Genomic DNA, 14,192 nt, shown 5'->3' with positions numbered 1-14,192 from the left:
CAGCGCAGAGCTCAATCCCATGACCCTAAGATCACGATCTGAGCTGAAATCAAGAGTCTGATGCTTAACTCACTGAGCCACCCAGGTGCCCTGCCATTGAAAACAGTTTAAAATCAGTTAGTTCCTTCCCTTCCTTCTCCAGTGCCACTCTTGTGACTTAGACCCTCTCCCCTAGATCATTGCAATAGTTCCCTAAACTGGTTTTCTTGCTTCCAGTCTGTCAGGGGTCTAATTCATCTTACAACCTCAGACAGTTCAAGCTTCTTAAAACAGAATTCCACTCATATTGCTTTCACTACCAAAAGTGCTCAATGATCCTCCCAGGCCCGAGAGAATTCAATACAAACTCCTGAGACTATTACTCCACAATATGACCTCAACTTCCCTGATCCTATCTTGTCTTTCACTACTCTCCAAAAACAATGAAAATTCTGGTCAAATGTCCCCAAACGTACTCCATGTTTTCTATTCTTGGGACCATTTCCCTCCATGTGAGAGGTCCATTTCTCCATTTCTATCAAAGGCTTTACCTTTTGTTGAACGGGCACCGCTATGGTGCCAGGGCAAATCTCCACATCCAGATGTAAGGTTTTTATTCTCCAGACACCTTCCCACCCCTACACGGACACCACATACACATTCATGTTACAGTATGTAAAAATTCTACTTGTTTAAGTGTCATGTGTATTCTTATTTTAGCATTCCAATTATAAGCTGCAGAAGGACAGGAAGTATGTCTCATTGACTTTGTAGTCCTGTTGCACCCAGCATAATGCCTGGCATGTGGTATGCACTCATGGAATAGTGGCTTATTTGAACTGAAGTCACTGAAAATCCATTAAAAAAAAAGGTAATGTTGGAATATCTTGGGAAAAATGTAGAAGACCTGCTCCTGATCTACCAAATACAACACTAGTTTAACTTTATCCTCATGTGGATTATGGAATCAGAAACATAGAACTGAAAGGGACTCTGGAGATCACTGAGTACCACTCTTCCTTTGACAGAAAGGGAAAATGAGGCCAAGAAAACAATATGTTCTCCAAAGTCACACCATGAAAGATAAGAAATAACAAGTGTTGGAGAGGATGTGAAGAAAAAGGAACCCTCATCTACTATTGGTGGGAATGTAAACTTGGGCAGCTACTATGGAAAACAGTATGGAGGTTCGTCAAAAAATTAAAATTAAAGAATTACGATATGACCCAGTAATTTTACTACTGGGTATTTATACAAAGAAAATGAAAACACTAATTCAAAAATATATATGCACTCCTATCTTTATTGCAGCATTTACAACAGCTAAGATATGGAAGCAACTTAAATATTCATTGATAGATGAATGGATAAGGAAGATGTAGATATTGGGATATTAGACAGGCATGAAAAATGATGAGCTCTTACCGTTTGTGACAATATGGATGGCCCTAGAGGGTATTATGCTAAGTGAAGTAAGTCAAACTGAAAAAGATTAATACCATATAATTTTACTAATATGTGGAATCTAAGAAGCAAAACAAATGAATGAACAAACAAAAAGTAGAATGAGACTATAAATACAGAGAAAAAACTGATGGGGGTGGACAAAATATGTGAAAGGGAGTGAGAGATACAGACTTCTAGTTATGGGATGAATAAGTCACAGGAATAAAAGGCACAGTGTCAGGAATATAGTCAATAATATTGTAATAGTCTTGTATGGTGAAATTTTATTTTCTCAAACTTGCATTTTATTGCTTACATAAACACGATTTATGTATTAAATTATTTATTCTAATGTCCAAAACACAAACAACAACAAAAATGTCACACGGTGAGTTAGTGGAGGAGCTGCCTTGAGAACTCAAGGCTCCTGAGTTCCAGGCAAAGATTTTAACTGTAAGTACTACTATTATAGTGGATCCCTGCTGAGGCAGGGCAGGAAGAGAGCCTTGGAATAGGAAGATGCCAATGTTACCAAGACACAGCCGGCAAAGGAAGATGAGAACAGCTTTTTGAACATACCTCCTGTAACTGAGATTCTTTCTTTTTGGAAGATAGATGTAAGTGCCGATCCAGCAAGGAATAAAACCTCTCACCATCCTTTTCAAATTTTTTTTTCCGCTCCTACATGTGGGAGAGAAAGCACACATTAAGATATCTATATAAGTTTTTAATTCACTATGCTCAGAATTAAGAATGAAAGATGCAGTGTCAGGATTCATCTATCTAGCCTCTGGGAAGAACACAGAAAGAATTTGCTTTAGCATTGGTCTCAGAAGTTTCCAATCTCTCTAGCCTCTGGGAAGAACACAGAAAGAATTTGCTTTAGCACGGGTCTCACCAGTTTCAATTTCCTCAAATATAACCCTGAATCATTCCACCTACACAAACGGCAATTGTTATTAGTATACCTGAAGGCTCTGGGAGCTGCTGCTCCAAAAATGACACTTAAAATGGGCCTGTACACTTGTTACTTTTTCTTCTTCCCAGTATTTTTCTTATTTTTTTCACATGCATTAACTACTCCCTCATTTTTTTCAAAGGAGAAAGAAGGAACACAGTGGTGAATTCAATATATGCCTTTAGAAGTCATATACAGATTGAGGGAAAAGATGGTGGAGGAGTAGGGGACCCTATTCGAACCAGTCCCCAGAATTGAGCTGGATATCTACCAGACCACTCTGTGAACACCCATGAAATCAGTCTGAGATGTAAGAAGATACATCTGGATCTCTACAAACAAAATATCGCAGGTGTCTGGTTTGGAGGTAGGAAGCGGGGAACTGTGATTCGCAGGCAAATATCGGAGGATAAACAGAAGGGGGAGGGAGCCGAGCCATGGGGATCCTACACCACCGGTGAGCGACAGCCTCCCATGCTGAGGACAGAGCACCAGGCCTCCTTTCTTTCTTGTCTATTAATTGGTCTTCTAGATCACTAATTCATTCTTCTGCCTCACTTACCCTAGCTGTTAGATTATCTAGATTAGATTGGATCTCACTGCTTGCATTTTTAAGTTCTGCCAATTCAGCTTTCATTTCTCCCCTTAGAGACTCTATGTTGCCATTAATGGATTTCTCCATTCTAGCTATGGTCTTCACGATTGCTAGTCTGAATTCCATCTCCGACATCTTGATTATATCTGAATCCATTTGTAAATCTGTGGCATAAGTCATATTCTCTGAGTCTTTCCTATTTGGGGGGTTCCTCCTCCTAGTCATTCTGTTGAGGGGTGGTTGAGGGAATGTATAGAGTCCAAATTATTGACTAGAACCCAAGCAAGATGCACCTGTTTTCTAGGGACCTTAGGGTTGCTGGCTTCTTGTTTTCCCTGCCTGTCTTCTGGGAGAGGGGCCTGCCACACTGTTACTCAGGCAACCCTGTTTGGGCAGAGTTGCCCTGCCCCCCTGTGGCAGGGCATGAACTCAGTGGGAACCGGTTTTTTGTGGCTTTTTTTCTCTGGCGGCTTTCCCTGGTGACTTTCTGCATATCTTCCGAGAGTCAGAGCAGAAGAGACCGTTTCCAACCCTCTGCCTCAGAGCAGAGAGATTGCAGTCTGTTCTTCAGTGAGCTCTCCAGGCTACAGTTTCTCCATTTCTGTCTATGCTGCTATAAACTGCAGCGTCCTGGGTTATGCACCCTTCCACAGTGCTCCCAGTCCTGCCTCCAGGTTGGGGCACGTCTCTGCCCTTTGTGCTTCTAAAACCACCAGCCACTCCTAGTTTGCACGCGTGACCCCCACCGCTGTGGTTTCTGTCCAGGAAGCTGCCCTAAAGTCCTTTCCCCACCCATACCAGTTTGCGAGTCTGTGCCGCATCCCTAGCACGGGAGGTTATCGCTCACCAGCGGTGTAGGATCCCCACAGCCAGGCTGCTTCCTGGTGCTGTTTATACTCTGATATCTGTCCATGGAATCATGGCTCCCCAGTTCGAACCTCGAAACCAACCACCTGCAATCTTCTGTTTGTAGAGATCCAGATCTATCTTCTTACATCTCAGGCTGATTTCATGGGTGTTCACAGAGTGGTCTGGTAGATATCCAGCTCAATTCCAGGGACCAGTGGAATAGGGTCCCCTACTCCTCCGCCATCTTTTCCAAAGCCCCTGAATACCCAACTTGTATATCAACATGGATGAGACTGGAGGAGATTATGCTAACTGCAATAAGTCAAGCAGAGAAAGGTTTCACTTATTTGTGAAACATAAGGAATAGCATGGATGACATTAGGAGAAGGAAGGGAAAAATGAAGGGGGGGGAAATTGGAGGGGGAGACGGACCATGAGAAACTCTGGACTCTGAGAAACAAACTGAGGGTTTTAGAGGGGAAGAGTGTGGGGTGAAGAGTTAACCTGGTGATGGGTATTAAGGAGGGCATGCACTGCATGGAGCATTGGGTGTTATACGAAAACAATGACGTGTGGATCTCTACATCAAAAACTAATGATGTATGGTGACTAATATAACAATAAAATAAAATTTAAAAATAAAAGTCATATACAATGCATTTAGACAGACTAATACTAAGTAAAACTTTTCCAAGGCAATAGGAACCTTGGACTGTCTCTATATATGATGAGTTCTTTGATACTGTTTAAGCATTTTACTACTGCCCTATTAAAAGATGATGTTACAAAGGAGGAAACAATCCTGGAAAGTGTAGCCAGAAAGCAAGAGACAAAAAGCTTTATGGGGGATGGAGGACTCAGCCGTCACTCTCCTTAAGTATGAAATTTAATTAAGTTCTCTGCCTCAGCACAACTGGAAGTCACACAGCTCCAAAGGAGCATTAACAATGCTCATATGTCACACACGAATGCTGACACACTGCAATCCTCTCAACACCATGCTGAGAAATTCATGTAAAGGGCCTGTGTTGTGTCATAGTAAATCCAAATTCACTGAGCACCTACAGAGTGCCAGTTACTAGAAGAGGCACAGCAAGAGACACACAGGCAAAAAGAAAAAAAAAAAAAAAAAAAACTCACACATGATTTATTTCTAGAGGCAATCTGTTCCTGGGCAGGAAGCCAGGACCAAGCTCAGTGACCTCTGACCTGGAAGGAAAGTGTTTTTTCCCAAGATAAAGAAGCAGAGAGGAAACTAACATTAACTGAGGCCCACATCAGGTCAGGCAGTGAAGTAGGTACTTATAATCCATTATTTCATTTAGTCTTCACAACCCTGAGAAGTAGCTATTGTAAAGGAACCTAAGGTTCAAAAAAATGAACTAACTTGTCCAAGGTCATATAATATATAGATCTATTGGATTTCTTCCACATAGTCAAATAGAGCCCAGATGATCATGAGAGGAATTACACTCAGGAGGCCTGTAAATAACCAGGAAACCTTGTGAATAAAACTCAAGTAGGTCTATAGCCCTAGCCCACACTCATACCAAATCACATGAGATAGAAATTTTCCCACAAAACATAGGTAAGACACACCATTCCTCCAGCAGGTGAATCTATTTAAAGTAGCAATTCTTTGAAGAAAGCATTAGAGCCAGAAAATGTCAGTGAATTCTCTAAGAACAGATTAAGTTCTGTTGGTCACTTCTTCCTCCAATTCAATTTTTAAAATAAAAACTATAAAATGTAATTCACATATAAAATTCATCCTTTAAAGTGAACAATTCAAGGTTTTTAGTGTATTTACAAAGTTGTGCAACCATCACTGCTGTCTAATTCCAGAATATTTCCATCACCTAAGAAAAACCCTATACCTATTAGTAGTCATTCCCCCCTTCTCCTAATACTCCCCTCAAAAGCCAAAATTTAACTTTTGTCTCTGTGTATTTGTATACTCTAGAGGTTTCATATAATTCTAGTCATACAATATGTGACCATTTGTGCCTGTCTTGTTACACTTAACATGTTTTCAAGATTCATTCATGGTGTAGCATTCTTTTTTATGGCTGAATAATATTTGATTGTATGGATATACCACATTTTCTTTATAAATTCACATTGATGGACATTTGGGTTATTTCCATTTCCTCAGCAATTATGAATAATGCTGCTGTGAACATTCATGTACAAGATTTTCTGTGGTCATATTTTCAATTCATTTGGGCATATATATATATATGCAGTGGAACTGCTGAGTGATATGACAACTCTATGTTTAACTATCTAAGGAACTACCAAACTGTTTTCCAAAGCAGGAGTACCATTTTACATTGTCAACAGCAATGAATGAGAGTTCCAATTTCTGAACATCCTTACCAACCCTTATGTGACTTTTTGGTTACAAATAACCTATTGGGTGTTAACTTGCATTCACTGTAGTTTGACTTGCATTTCCTAAATGACTAATGATGTCTTTTCATGTGTTTATTGACCCTTTGTGTATACATGTATATACACTCACATATATATATTCTTCAACAAAATGTTTATTGAATTATTTTGCCCATTTGTAAATTTGTTTTTTTATCTTTATATTTTCAAGTTACAAGAATTTGTTATATAACTCTGAATACTAGCTGTGGTGTATTTTCTCCCATTCTTTGGGTTGTTCTGGCACTTTATTGGTAGTGTCCTTTGAAACATGAACATTTTTAATTTTGTGAAGTTCAATCAGCCTATTTTCTTCAATTTCTTGTGTTTTTGGTGTCATATCTCAGAAAATGTTGCCCGATCAAAGTTCATGAAGATTTATAGCTGTGTTTTTTTCCAATAACTTTATATTTTTTGGTTTTAATTTTTGAATGCAGTGTGATATAGGGCTCCAACTTCATTCTTTTGCATATGGATAACGAGTAGTCTCAGAACCATTTGTTCTAAAGACTATTCTTTCCGTATTAAATTGTTTTGGCATTCTCAGAAAATATCAATCAGCCGTAAATGTATAGGTTTATTTCTGGACTCTCAGTTCTATTCTATTCATTTATATGTCTATCTTCATGTCACAACCACACTGTCTTGATTACTTTGTAGTAAGTTCTGAAATTAAAGACTGTAACTCTTTTTTTTTTTTTCAATATTTCCTTTTCTATTCTGGTCTTCTGTGTGGATTTTGGATCACCTTATCAATCTGAAAAATGGCCAGCTGAAATTTTGGTACAGATGACACTGAATCTGTAGATCAATTCTGTGACTATACTATCTTAACAATATGAAGGCTGATTCATGAACACAAGATGTGTTTCTATTTATCCTTCTATTTATTTAGGTCTTAGTTAATTTATTCCATTAACGTTTTGTACTTTTCAACATATAACTCTTGCAATTTTTTGTTAATTTATACCTAAGTACTTTAATATTTTGATGCTACTGCAAAGGGGAATTTTTTATTTTAATTTTCAAATAATTTATTAATAGTGTATAGAAATATAATTTATTTTTGTATATTGATTTTGTATCCTGCAACCTTGATGAACCCCTTTACTATTCCAATAGTGTGTGTGTGTGTGTGTGTGTGTGTGTGTGTGTGTGTGTGTGTGTGTGTTTGTACCTTAGGATTCTATATTTAAAATGAAGTAATCAGCAAACACAGATAGTTTTAACTTCTTCCTTTCCAATCTTGGCTAATTATCCTGGCTAGAACCCCCAGCATAATGTTAAATAGAAGTGCCAAGAGTGGACATCCTTGATTTCTTGAGATTAGAGGGAAGGGTTATAGTCTTTCACTTATGTATATGATGTTAGTAATGGGTTTTTTATATTTCTCAATTATCAGGTTGAGAAAGTTCCCTTCCATTCCTAGTTTGTAAAATATTTTTATCATGATAGGGTGTTGGATTTTGTCAAAAGCCTTCTTTGTCTTGAGATGTTCAAGTACTTTTGTCCTGTAATCTATTAATATAGTATACAGTATTGATTGATTTTTTTGGATGTTAAACCAACCATGCATTCCAGGGACAGATCTCACTTGATTATGGTATATACTTATTTTTATATGCTGATGGATTTGGTTTGCTTGTATTTTGCTGAGAACCTTTACATCTATAGAGTAGTACACTCTTATCCACAATTTTGCTTTCCACAGTCTCAGTTACTAAAGTCCACCAAAGTCTGCAAGAAGATCCTCTTTCTAATGTAACATCAGAAGGTCAATAGTAGTCTAAAGATGTCTCAATGCTTATGTCATTCATGTCACTTCATCTGACCACACAGGAATTTTATCATTTCACATTAGCAAAAGAAGGATAAGTAGAGTACAAAAAGATATTTTGAGAGAAAGAGAAACCACATTGTTATAACTTTTATTATAGTACACTGTTACAATTGTTCTTTTTTATTTTTAGCTATTGTTGTTAATCTCTTACTGTGCCTAATTTATAAATATTATCATATGTATATATGTATAAGAAAAATATATATACATATACATACACACACATACAGCTTGGTACTAAAAATTTTATAGATACATATATGGCTTGGTACTACCCATGGTTTCGGGCATCCACTGGGGGGGGTCTTAGAATGTATTCCTCATAGATAAGGGGTAACTATTCATGAGCCATAGTAGCCTGTAATTTTGTTTTCTTGTTATGCCTTTAGTTTTGCTATCAGGGTAATATCTGCCTTATAGAATGAGTTAGGAGGTATTTCCACCTCTTCTGTTTTTGGAAGAGTTTGTAAAAGATAAGTGTCAATTCTTTAAACACTAGGTAGAATTCCCAGTGGGTCCAGTTGGTCCCGGGCTTTTCTTTTTTTTCTTTTTTAATTTTATTTTATTATGTTACATTAATCACCACACATTACATCGTTAGTTTTTGATGTAGTGTTCCACGATTCATTGTTTGCGCATAATACCCAGTGCTCCATTCAATATGTGCCCTCTTTAATACCCATCACCAGGCTAACCCATTCCCCCACCCCCTTCCCCTCTAGAACCCTCAGTTTGTTTCTCAGAGTCCATAGTCTCTCATGGTTCGTCTCCCCCTCCGATTTCCCCCCCACCTTCATTTTTCCCTTCCTACTATCTTCTTTTTTTTTTTTTAACATATAATGTATTATTTGTTTCAGAGGTACAGGTCTGTGATTCAACAGTCTTACACAATTCACAGCACTCACCATAGCACAAATCCTCCCCAATGTCTATCACCCAGCCACCCCATCCCTCCCACCCCCCACCACTCCAGCAACCTTCAGTTTGTTTCCTGAGATTAAGAATTCTTCATATCAGTGAGATCATATAATACATGTCTTTCTCTGACTGACTTATTTCACTTAGCATAATACCCTCTAGCTTTATCCACTTCGTTGCAAATGGCAAGCAACAGCCAAACTATGGAAAGAGCCAAGATGTCCATCAACAGATATATATATATATATATATAATGGAATATTAAGCAGCCATCAAAAAGAAAAAAGAAAAACTAAATCTTGGTCCTGGGCTTTTCTTTATATAAGTCTATTAAGATTTTCTATTTCTTCTGGAATTCACTTACATTTAATTCCACTAATGTCAACAATCAGTGACATCAGCCTACTTCTTCTGGGACATTCCAATATCAGTTAAAAAGAGCTTTCATTTCAGGGACAATTTGACTCCAAAGCCAAATGTAGCAGAGGCTCTGATCAAGAGTCACTGGCCATCCTCAAGTTAAATGGCTGCATTAAAACAGTTGTTAGACTGATCAGGAAGGAAAGGAACTCCTATACATTGAGAATATACCTTTGCCAAGCAGGATGTGAGGTTCCTTACTGTATACCAACTACGAACTCTGAATGCTAGGTTTAACTTTTACAAATTTTCTTATTTAATAGAAATTTATAGAGAATCAGAGACTGAATATGGAAAACAGACCCAGGAAATTTGCTTGCAGCATTACATTCATAATGCCCAAGTGATCACATCAGAAGCATTCATGTTTAAGACTTTTATTAAAGTCTTAATTCAAATTATCATCTAGTTCCATGCAGTAGGTTAAGACAAGCAGCTATACCCAGTCACCTTTCTATTACCTCTTCTTTAGAAATAACCTCTTTTGTCTCTAAGCCAATTATTCTAGTATTTACTTCCATATCTCTAATATCTCAAAATAAATTTATATTGCTATTATGAATTTTAAAATTTTGTGCATTATCTATTAACTCTCAAATAAAGATGAGGATTTAACTCTTTCTTCTCCCTATCTCATTACCACTACCATCTCCTTTGTCCCCCAACCCAAAACCATTTCCTGATACTCTCAATATACTTTTAATGCAATTTTTCTTTGATTTATAGTCAGTAATTACATTTTTATGACAATCTAAATATTACTTATAGCTTACATATATATTATTAATGTTACCTTCATGTACAACTAGATAACAATCAAATCATCCTAAATACCCTAGAAATTGACTTAAACACAGGCAGAATAAACTCCACAAAAAAAAAAAAATAGAGAAGAGGCCACATGAAAGAAGGTAGGAAGAATGGAGATGTACTTTGGAAGAGAAAGAGATCGTGCCTGCTGTAGTCACAGAGAAGGGTGTGAGACACACTAGCATACAGGTGAGCTCACAGGGAAAATGAATCCCTATAGCAACTGACTTGGAAAACAAGAGGGGCCAAATTTCTTGAGTTCTTACAACCAACAAGTTTAAAATCTGGAGTTTTAAAGGTAAGCAGGCTTGGTTGGGATAGAGCCTGGAGGGCATTGCACTGCTCTTGGAGAGAAGGCAGACAAACAATCTGGGGACAAACAGAACGGAAGGAGCAATCTGAAGACCCTGGGGCACACAGTGGGGAGGTTATTCACTCATCTCAGAGCATGTTCCAGAGAGATAGCATTCAAGGAGAGACACCTCTGGAAACAAAGGACCCGGCCAGCGACATTTCCATCCTCCTACACCTCTGCATAAGCACAGGGCCAGATGCAGGAACAAGTGCAGCACTGACCCTCCCTACCTCACATGCTTACACCAAGTCTTCTATCTCCCATGCTCTGGTGAAACCACCCTTCCCAGTCATGTCTGATTCAGTCCTAGTGTGGTGGGGACACTCCCCAAGAAGAGTGGCCCAAATCTCTACTCATACCATGTCTCCCAACATGAGAGTTTTGCAGAGACTCAGTTCTGGAAGCAGCGGTGATAGGTATCATTTCACAATCAAACCAGAGCACATCTTGTTAAAATGCACCACATTCAGGCCAGGGACTAAACACTGCCCACAACAGGCAAAGAAAACCCTCGCAGATGACTGACTTAAAGGATAAAGTAGATAGGGCAAAACAGCAGAACACATGCAGCACACATTGGAAACACTACTGAAAGTGCCAGGCCCTGGGGAACAGGGGACACTACATGGCAGGACACTGCAAGACCTCTTCTTCATAAGGCCATTAACCTCAGAAACAGAAGATGTAGCTGACTTTCTTTTAACACAGAGCAACAGGCACAGAGACACAGACAAAATGAGAAGACAGAGAAATTTATCCCAAATGAAAGAACAGGACAAGGACATGGCCAGAGATCTAAGTGAAACAGATATAAATAACATGCTTGATAGACAATTTAAAGATCATAAGGATAATCATACTACTTGAGAAAAGAGAGGAAGACATGAGTGAGACCCTTAAAACGTGGATGAGAAATAACATAGGAGAGATAAATGACTCAATAAATGAAATGAGAAACATGCTTGATAGAATGAACAGCAGGCTGGAAGAAGCTGAGGAAGGAATTAATGACCTAGAAGACAGAGTAATGGAAAGTAATTAAGCTAAACAAAAGAGAGAAAGAAGAATTATGTAAAAGGAGAAGAGACTTAAGGAATTCAGTGCCTCCATCGAATATAATAACATTTGTATCACAGGGGTCCCAGAAGAAGATGGCTTAGGAAAGGGGGCAGAATATTTATTTGAAGAAATAACAGCTGAAAACTTCCCTAAACTGGGGAAGGAAACAGATATCCAGATCTAGGAGGCACAGAGAACTTTCATCGAAATCAACAAAAGCAGATTCATAGCAAGAAATATTGTAATTAAATTGGCAAAGTATAGTGATAAACAACAAATTTTAAAAGCAGCAAGACCAAAGAAGACAGTAAGTTACAAGGAAAACCCATAAGGCTATAAGCTGATTTTTTAGCAGAAACTTTCAAAGCCAGAAGCGAGTGGCATGATATATTCAAAGTGTTGAATGGGAAAAATCTGAAGCCAAGAATACTGTAACAGGCAAGGCTATCATTCAGAACAGAAGGAGAGATAAAGAGTTTCCCAGATGAACAAAAACTGAAAGAGTTCATGATTACTAAACCAGCCCTGCAAAAAATATTAACAGGACTCTTTGAGTGGAAAGGAGAGGCCCAAACTGATAGTATAAAGGTAGGAAACACAAAAGCAGTAAAAATGAATTTCTGTAAAAAATCAGTCAAGGAAATCACAAAATAAAAGTATGTAAAATATGACAACATATACCTAAAACATGGGGAGGAGTAAAGAATGGGTTCATGGGTGCCTGAGTGGTTTGTCCAACTCTTGGTTTCGAATCAGGTCATGATCTCAGGGTTGCAAACCCCACATCAGGCCCCATGCTCAGTGTGGAGTCTGCTTGGAATTCCATGCCTCTCCATCTCCATCTCCCTTCCTTGCTCCCTCTCTCTAATAAATAAATAAAATCTTTGAAAAAAAAAAGAATGGGTTCAAACTTAAAACAACCATCAACATAATATAGACTGCTATATGCAGAAGAGGTTATATACAAATCTAATGTTAACCATATATCAAAATCCACTAACAAATAAGCAAGGAGTAAAAAGAAAGAAATCCAAATATATCACCAAAGAAAATCAGCAAACCTTAAATGAAAGACAAGAAAGGATTAGAGAAAATCTTCAGAAATAAGCAAAAATCAATAAAATGAAAATAAATGCATATCTATCAATAATTACTTTGAATGTGAATGGACTAAACACTCAAACAAAAGGCACAAGGTGACAGAATGAATTAAAAAAATAGACCCATCTATATGCTGCCAATCAAGAGACTCATTTTAGACGTAAAGACACCAGCAGAGTGAAGTGAGGGGATGGAGAAACATCTATCATGCAAATGGATGTCAAAAGAAAGCCAGAGCAGCAATACTTATATTGGACAAAATAGACTTTTAAAACAAAGAGTATAGCAAGAAATGAAGGACACTATATAGTCATAAATGGGAAAACTCAACAAGAAGTTATAATAATTGTAAATATTTATACATCTAACATGGGAGCACCCCAATACATAAAACAGTTAATAACAAACATAAAGGAACTAGTTGATAATAATACAATAAAGGTAGGTGATGGGAAATACAGAATGCACTTGTCATGATGAGCACTGGGTGATGTATGGAATTGTTAAATCACTATATTATACATGTGAAACTAATGTTACATGGTATGTTAACTAACTGGAATTTAAATAAAAACCTAAAAAATAAACTCACTGACAACTCAAAAAAATGAAGAAAGAATTATATAATTTTACAACAGGTGAAGATATCAATACCCACTTTCAATAATGGATAAAATGTGTAGACAGAAGAACAATAAGGAAATACAAAATAAACAACACCATAAACTATTGATACCTAACACACATATATTAAATATCCCACCTAACAAGAACAGGAAACACATTCTTTTCAACTATACATAGAATATTTTCTAGGACAGACAATATATTAGGCCAAAAACCAAGTCTTAATACATTTTGAAAATTTGACATTACTTAAGTATCTTTTCCAACCACAACAAAATAAAGCTCAAACTCAATCACAGAAGGGAAAACCGGAAAATTCATGAATATGTGGAAATTAAATAACACTCTCTTAAACAATCAAAGGAATAAAGAAGAAATCACGAGTGAAATTAGAAAATACTTAGAGATAAATAAAAAGAAAATGCAACTTACTGAAACTTATGAGATGTAGCAAAGGCAATGTTGGGAGGAAGATTTATAGATGTGAATGCTTATATTAAAAAAGAATAAAGAGGTAAAACCAATAACCTTCATATACACCTTGAGGAATTAGAACAAGAAAAGCAAACTAAATCTAAAGCCATCAGAATGTAGAAAATAAAGATTAGAGCAAAGGTAAATGAAACAGAGAATAGAAAAACAATAGAAATCAACAAAACCAAAAGTTGGTTCTTCAAAAAGATTTTAAAAATTGACAAGTTTTTACCTAAACTAACAAAAACGAGAAGAAGGAGTCAAAATCAGAAATGAAAGTGAGAACATTACTATCAACCTTCCAGAAATAAAAAAGGATTATAAGAGA

The 14,192-nt window shown here is 37.2% G+C and overlaps 1 protein-coding gene across 6 annotated transcripts in view; it reads right to left on the bottom strand.

The window, feature by feature from the left end:
- OPHN1 (oligophrenin 1) overlaps positions 1–14,192 on the bottom strand; it is a 499,922-nt gene that overhangs the window by 225,197 nt on the left and 260,533 nt on the right. For all 6 annotated transcript variants that reach the window (XM_027608515.1, XM_027608517.1, XM_027608512.1 and 3 more), the window contains one exon: positions 2,005–2,106. In XM_027608515.1, coding sequence (XP_027464316.1) covers positions 2,005–2,106 — 102 coding nt within the window. The remainder of the gene's footprint in view (positions 1–2,004; positions 2,107–14,192) is intronic.

The sequence above is a fragment of the Zalophus californianus genome, chromosome X, assembly GCF_009762305.2.
Source record: "Zalophus californianus isolate mZalCal1 chromosome X, mZalCal1.pri.v2, whole genome shotgun sequence".
Classification (NCBI taxonomy): Eukaryota; Metazoa; Chordata; class Mammalia; order Carnivora; family Otariidae; genus Zalophus; species Zalophus californianus.
This window is presented reverse-complemented; position numbering and strand designations above follow the sequence as displayed.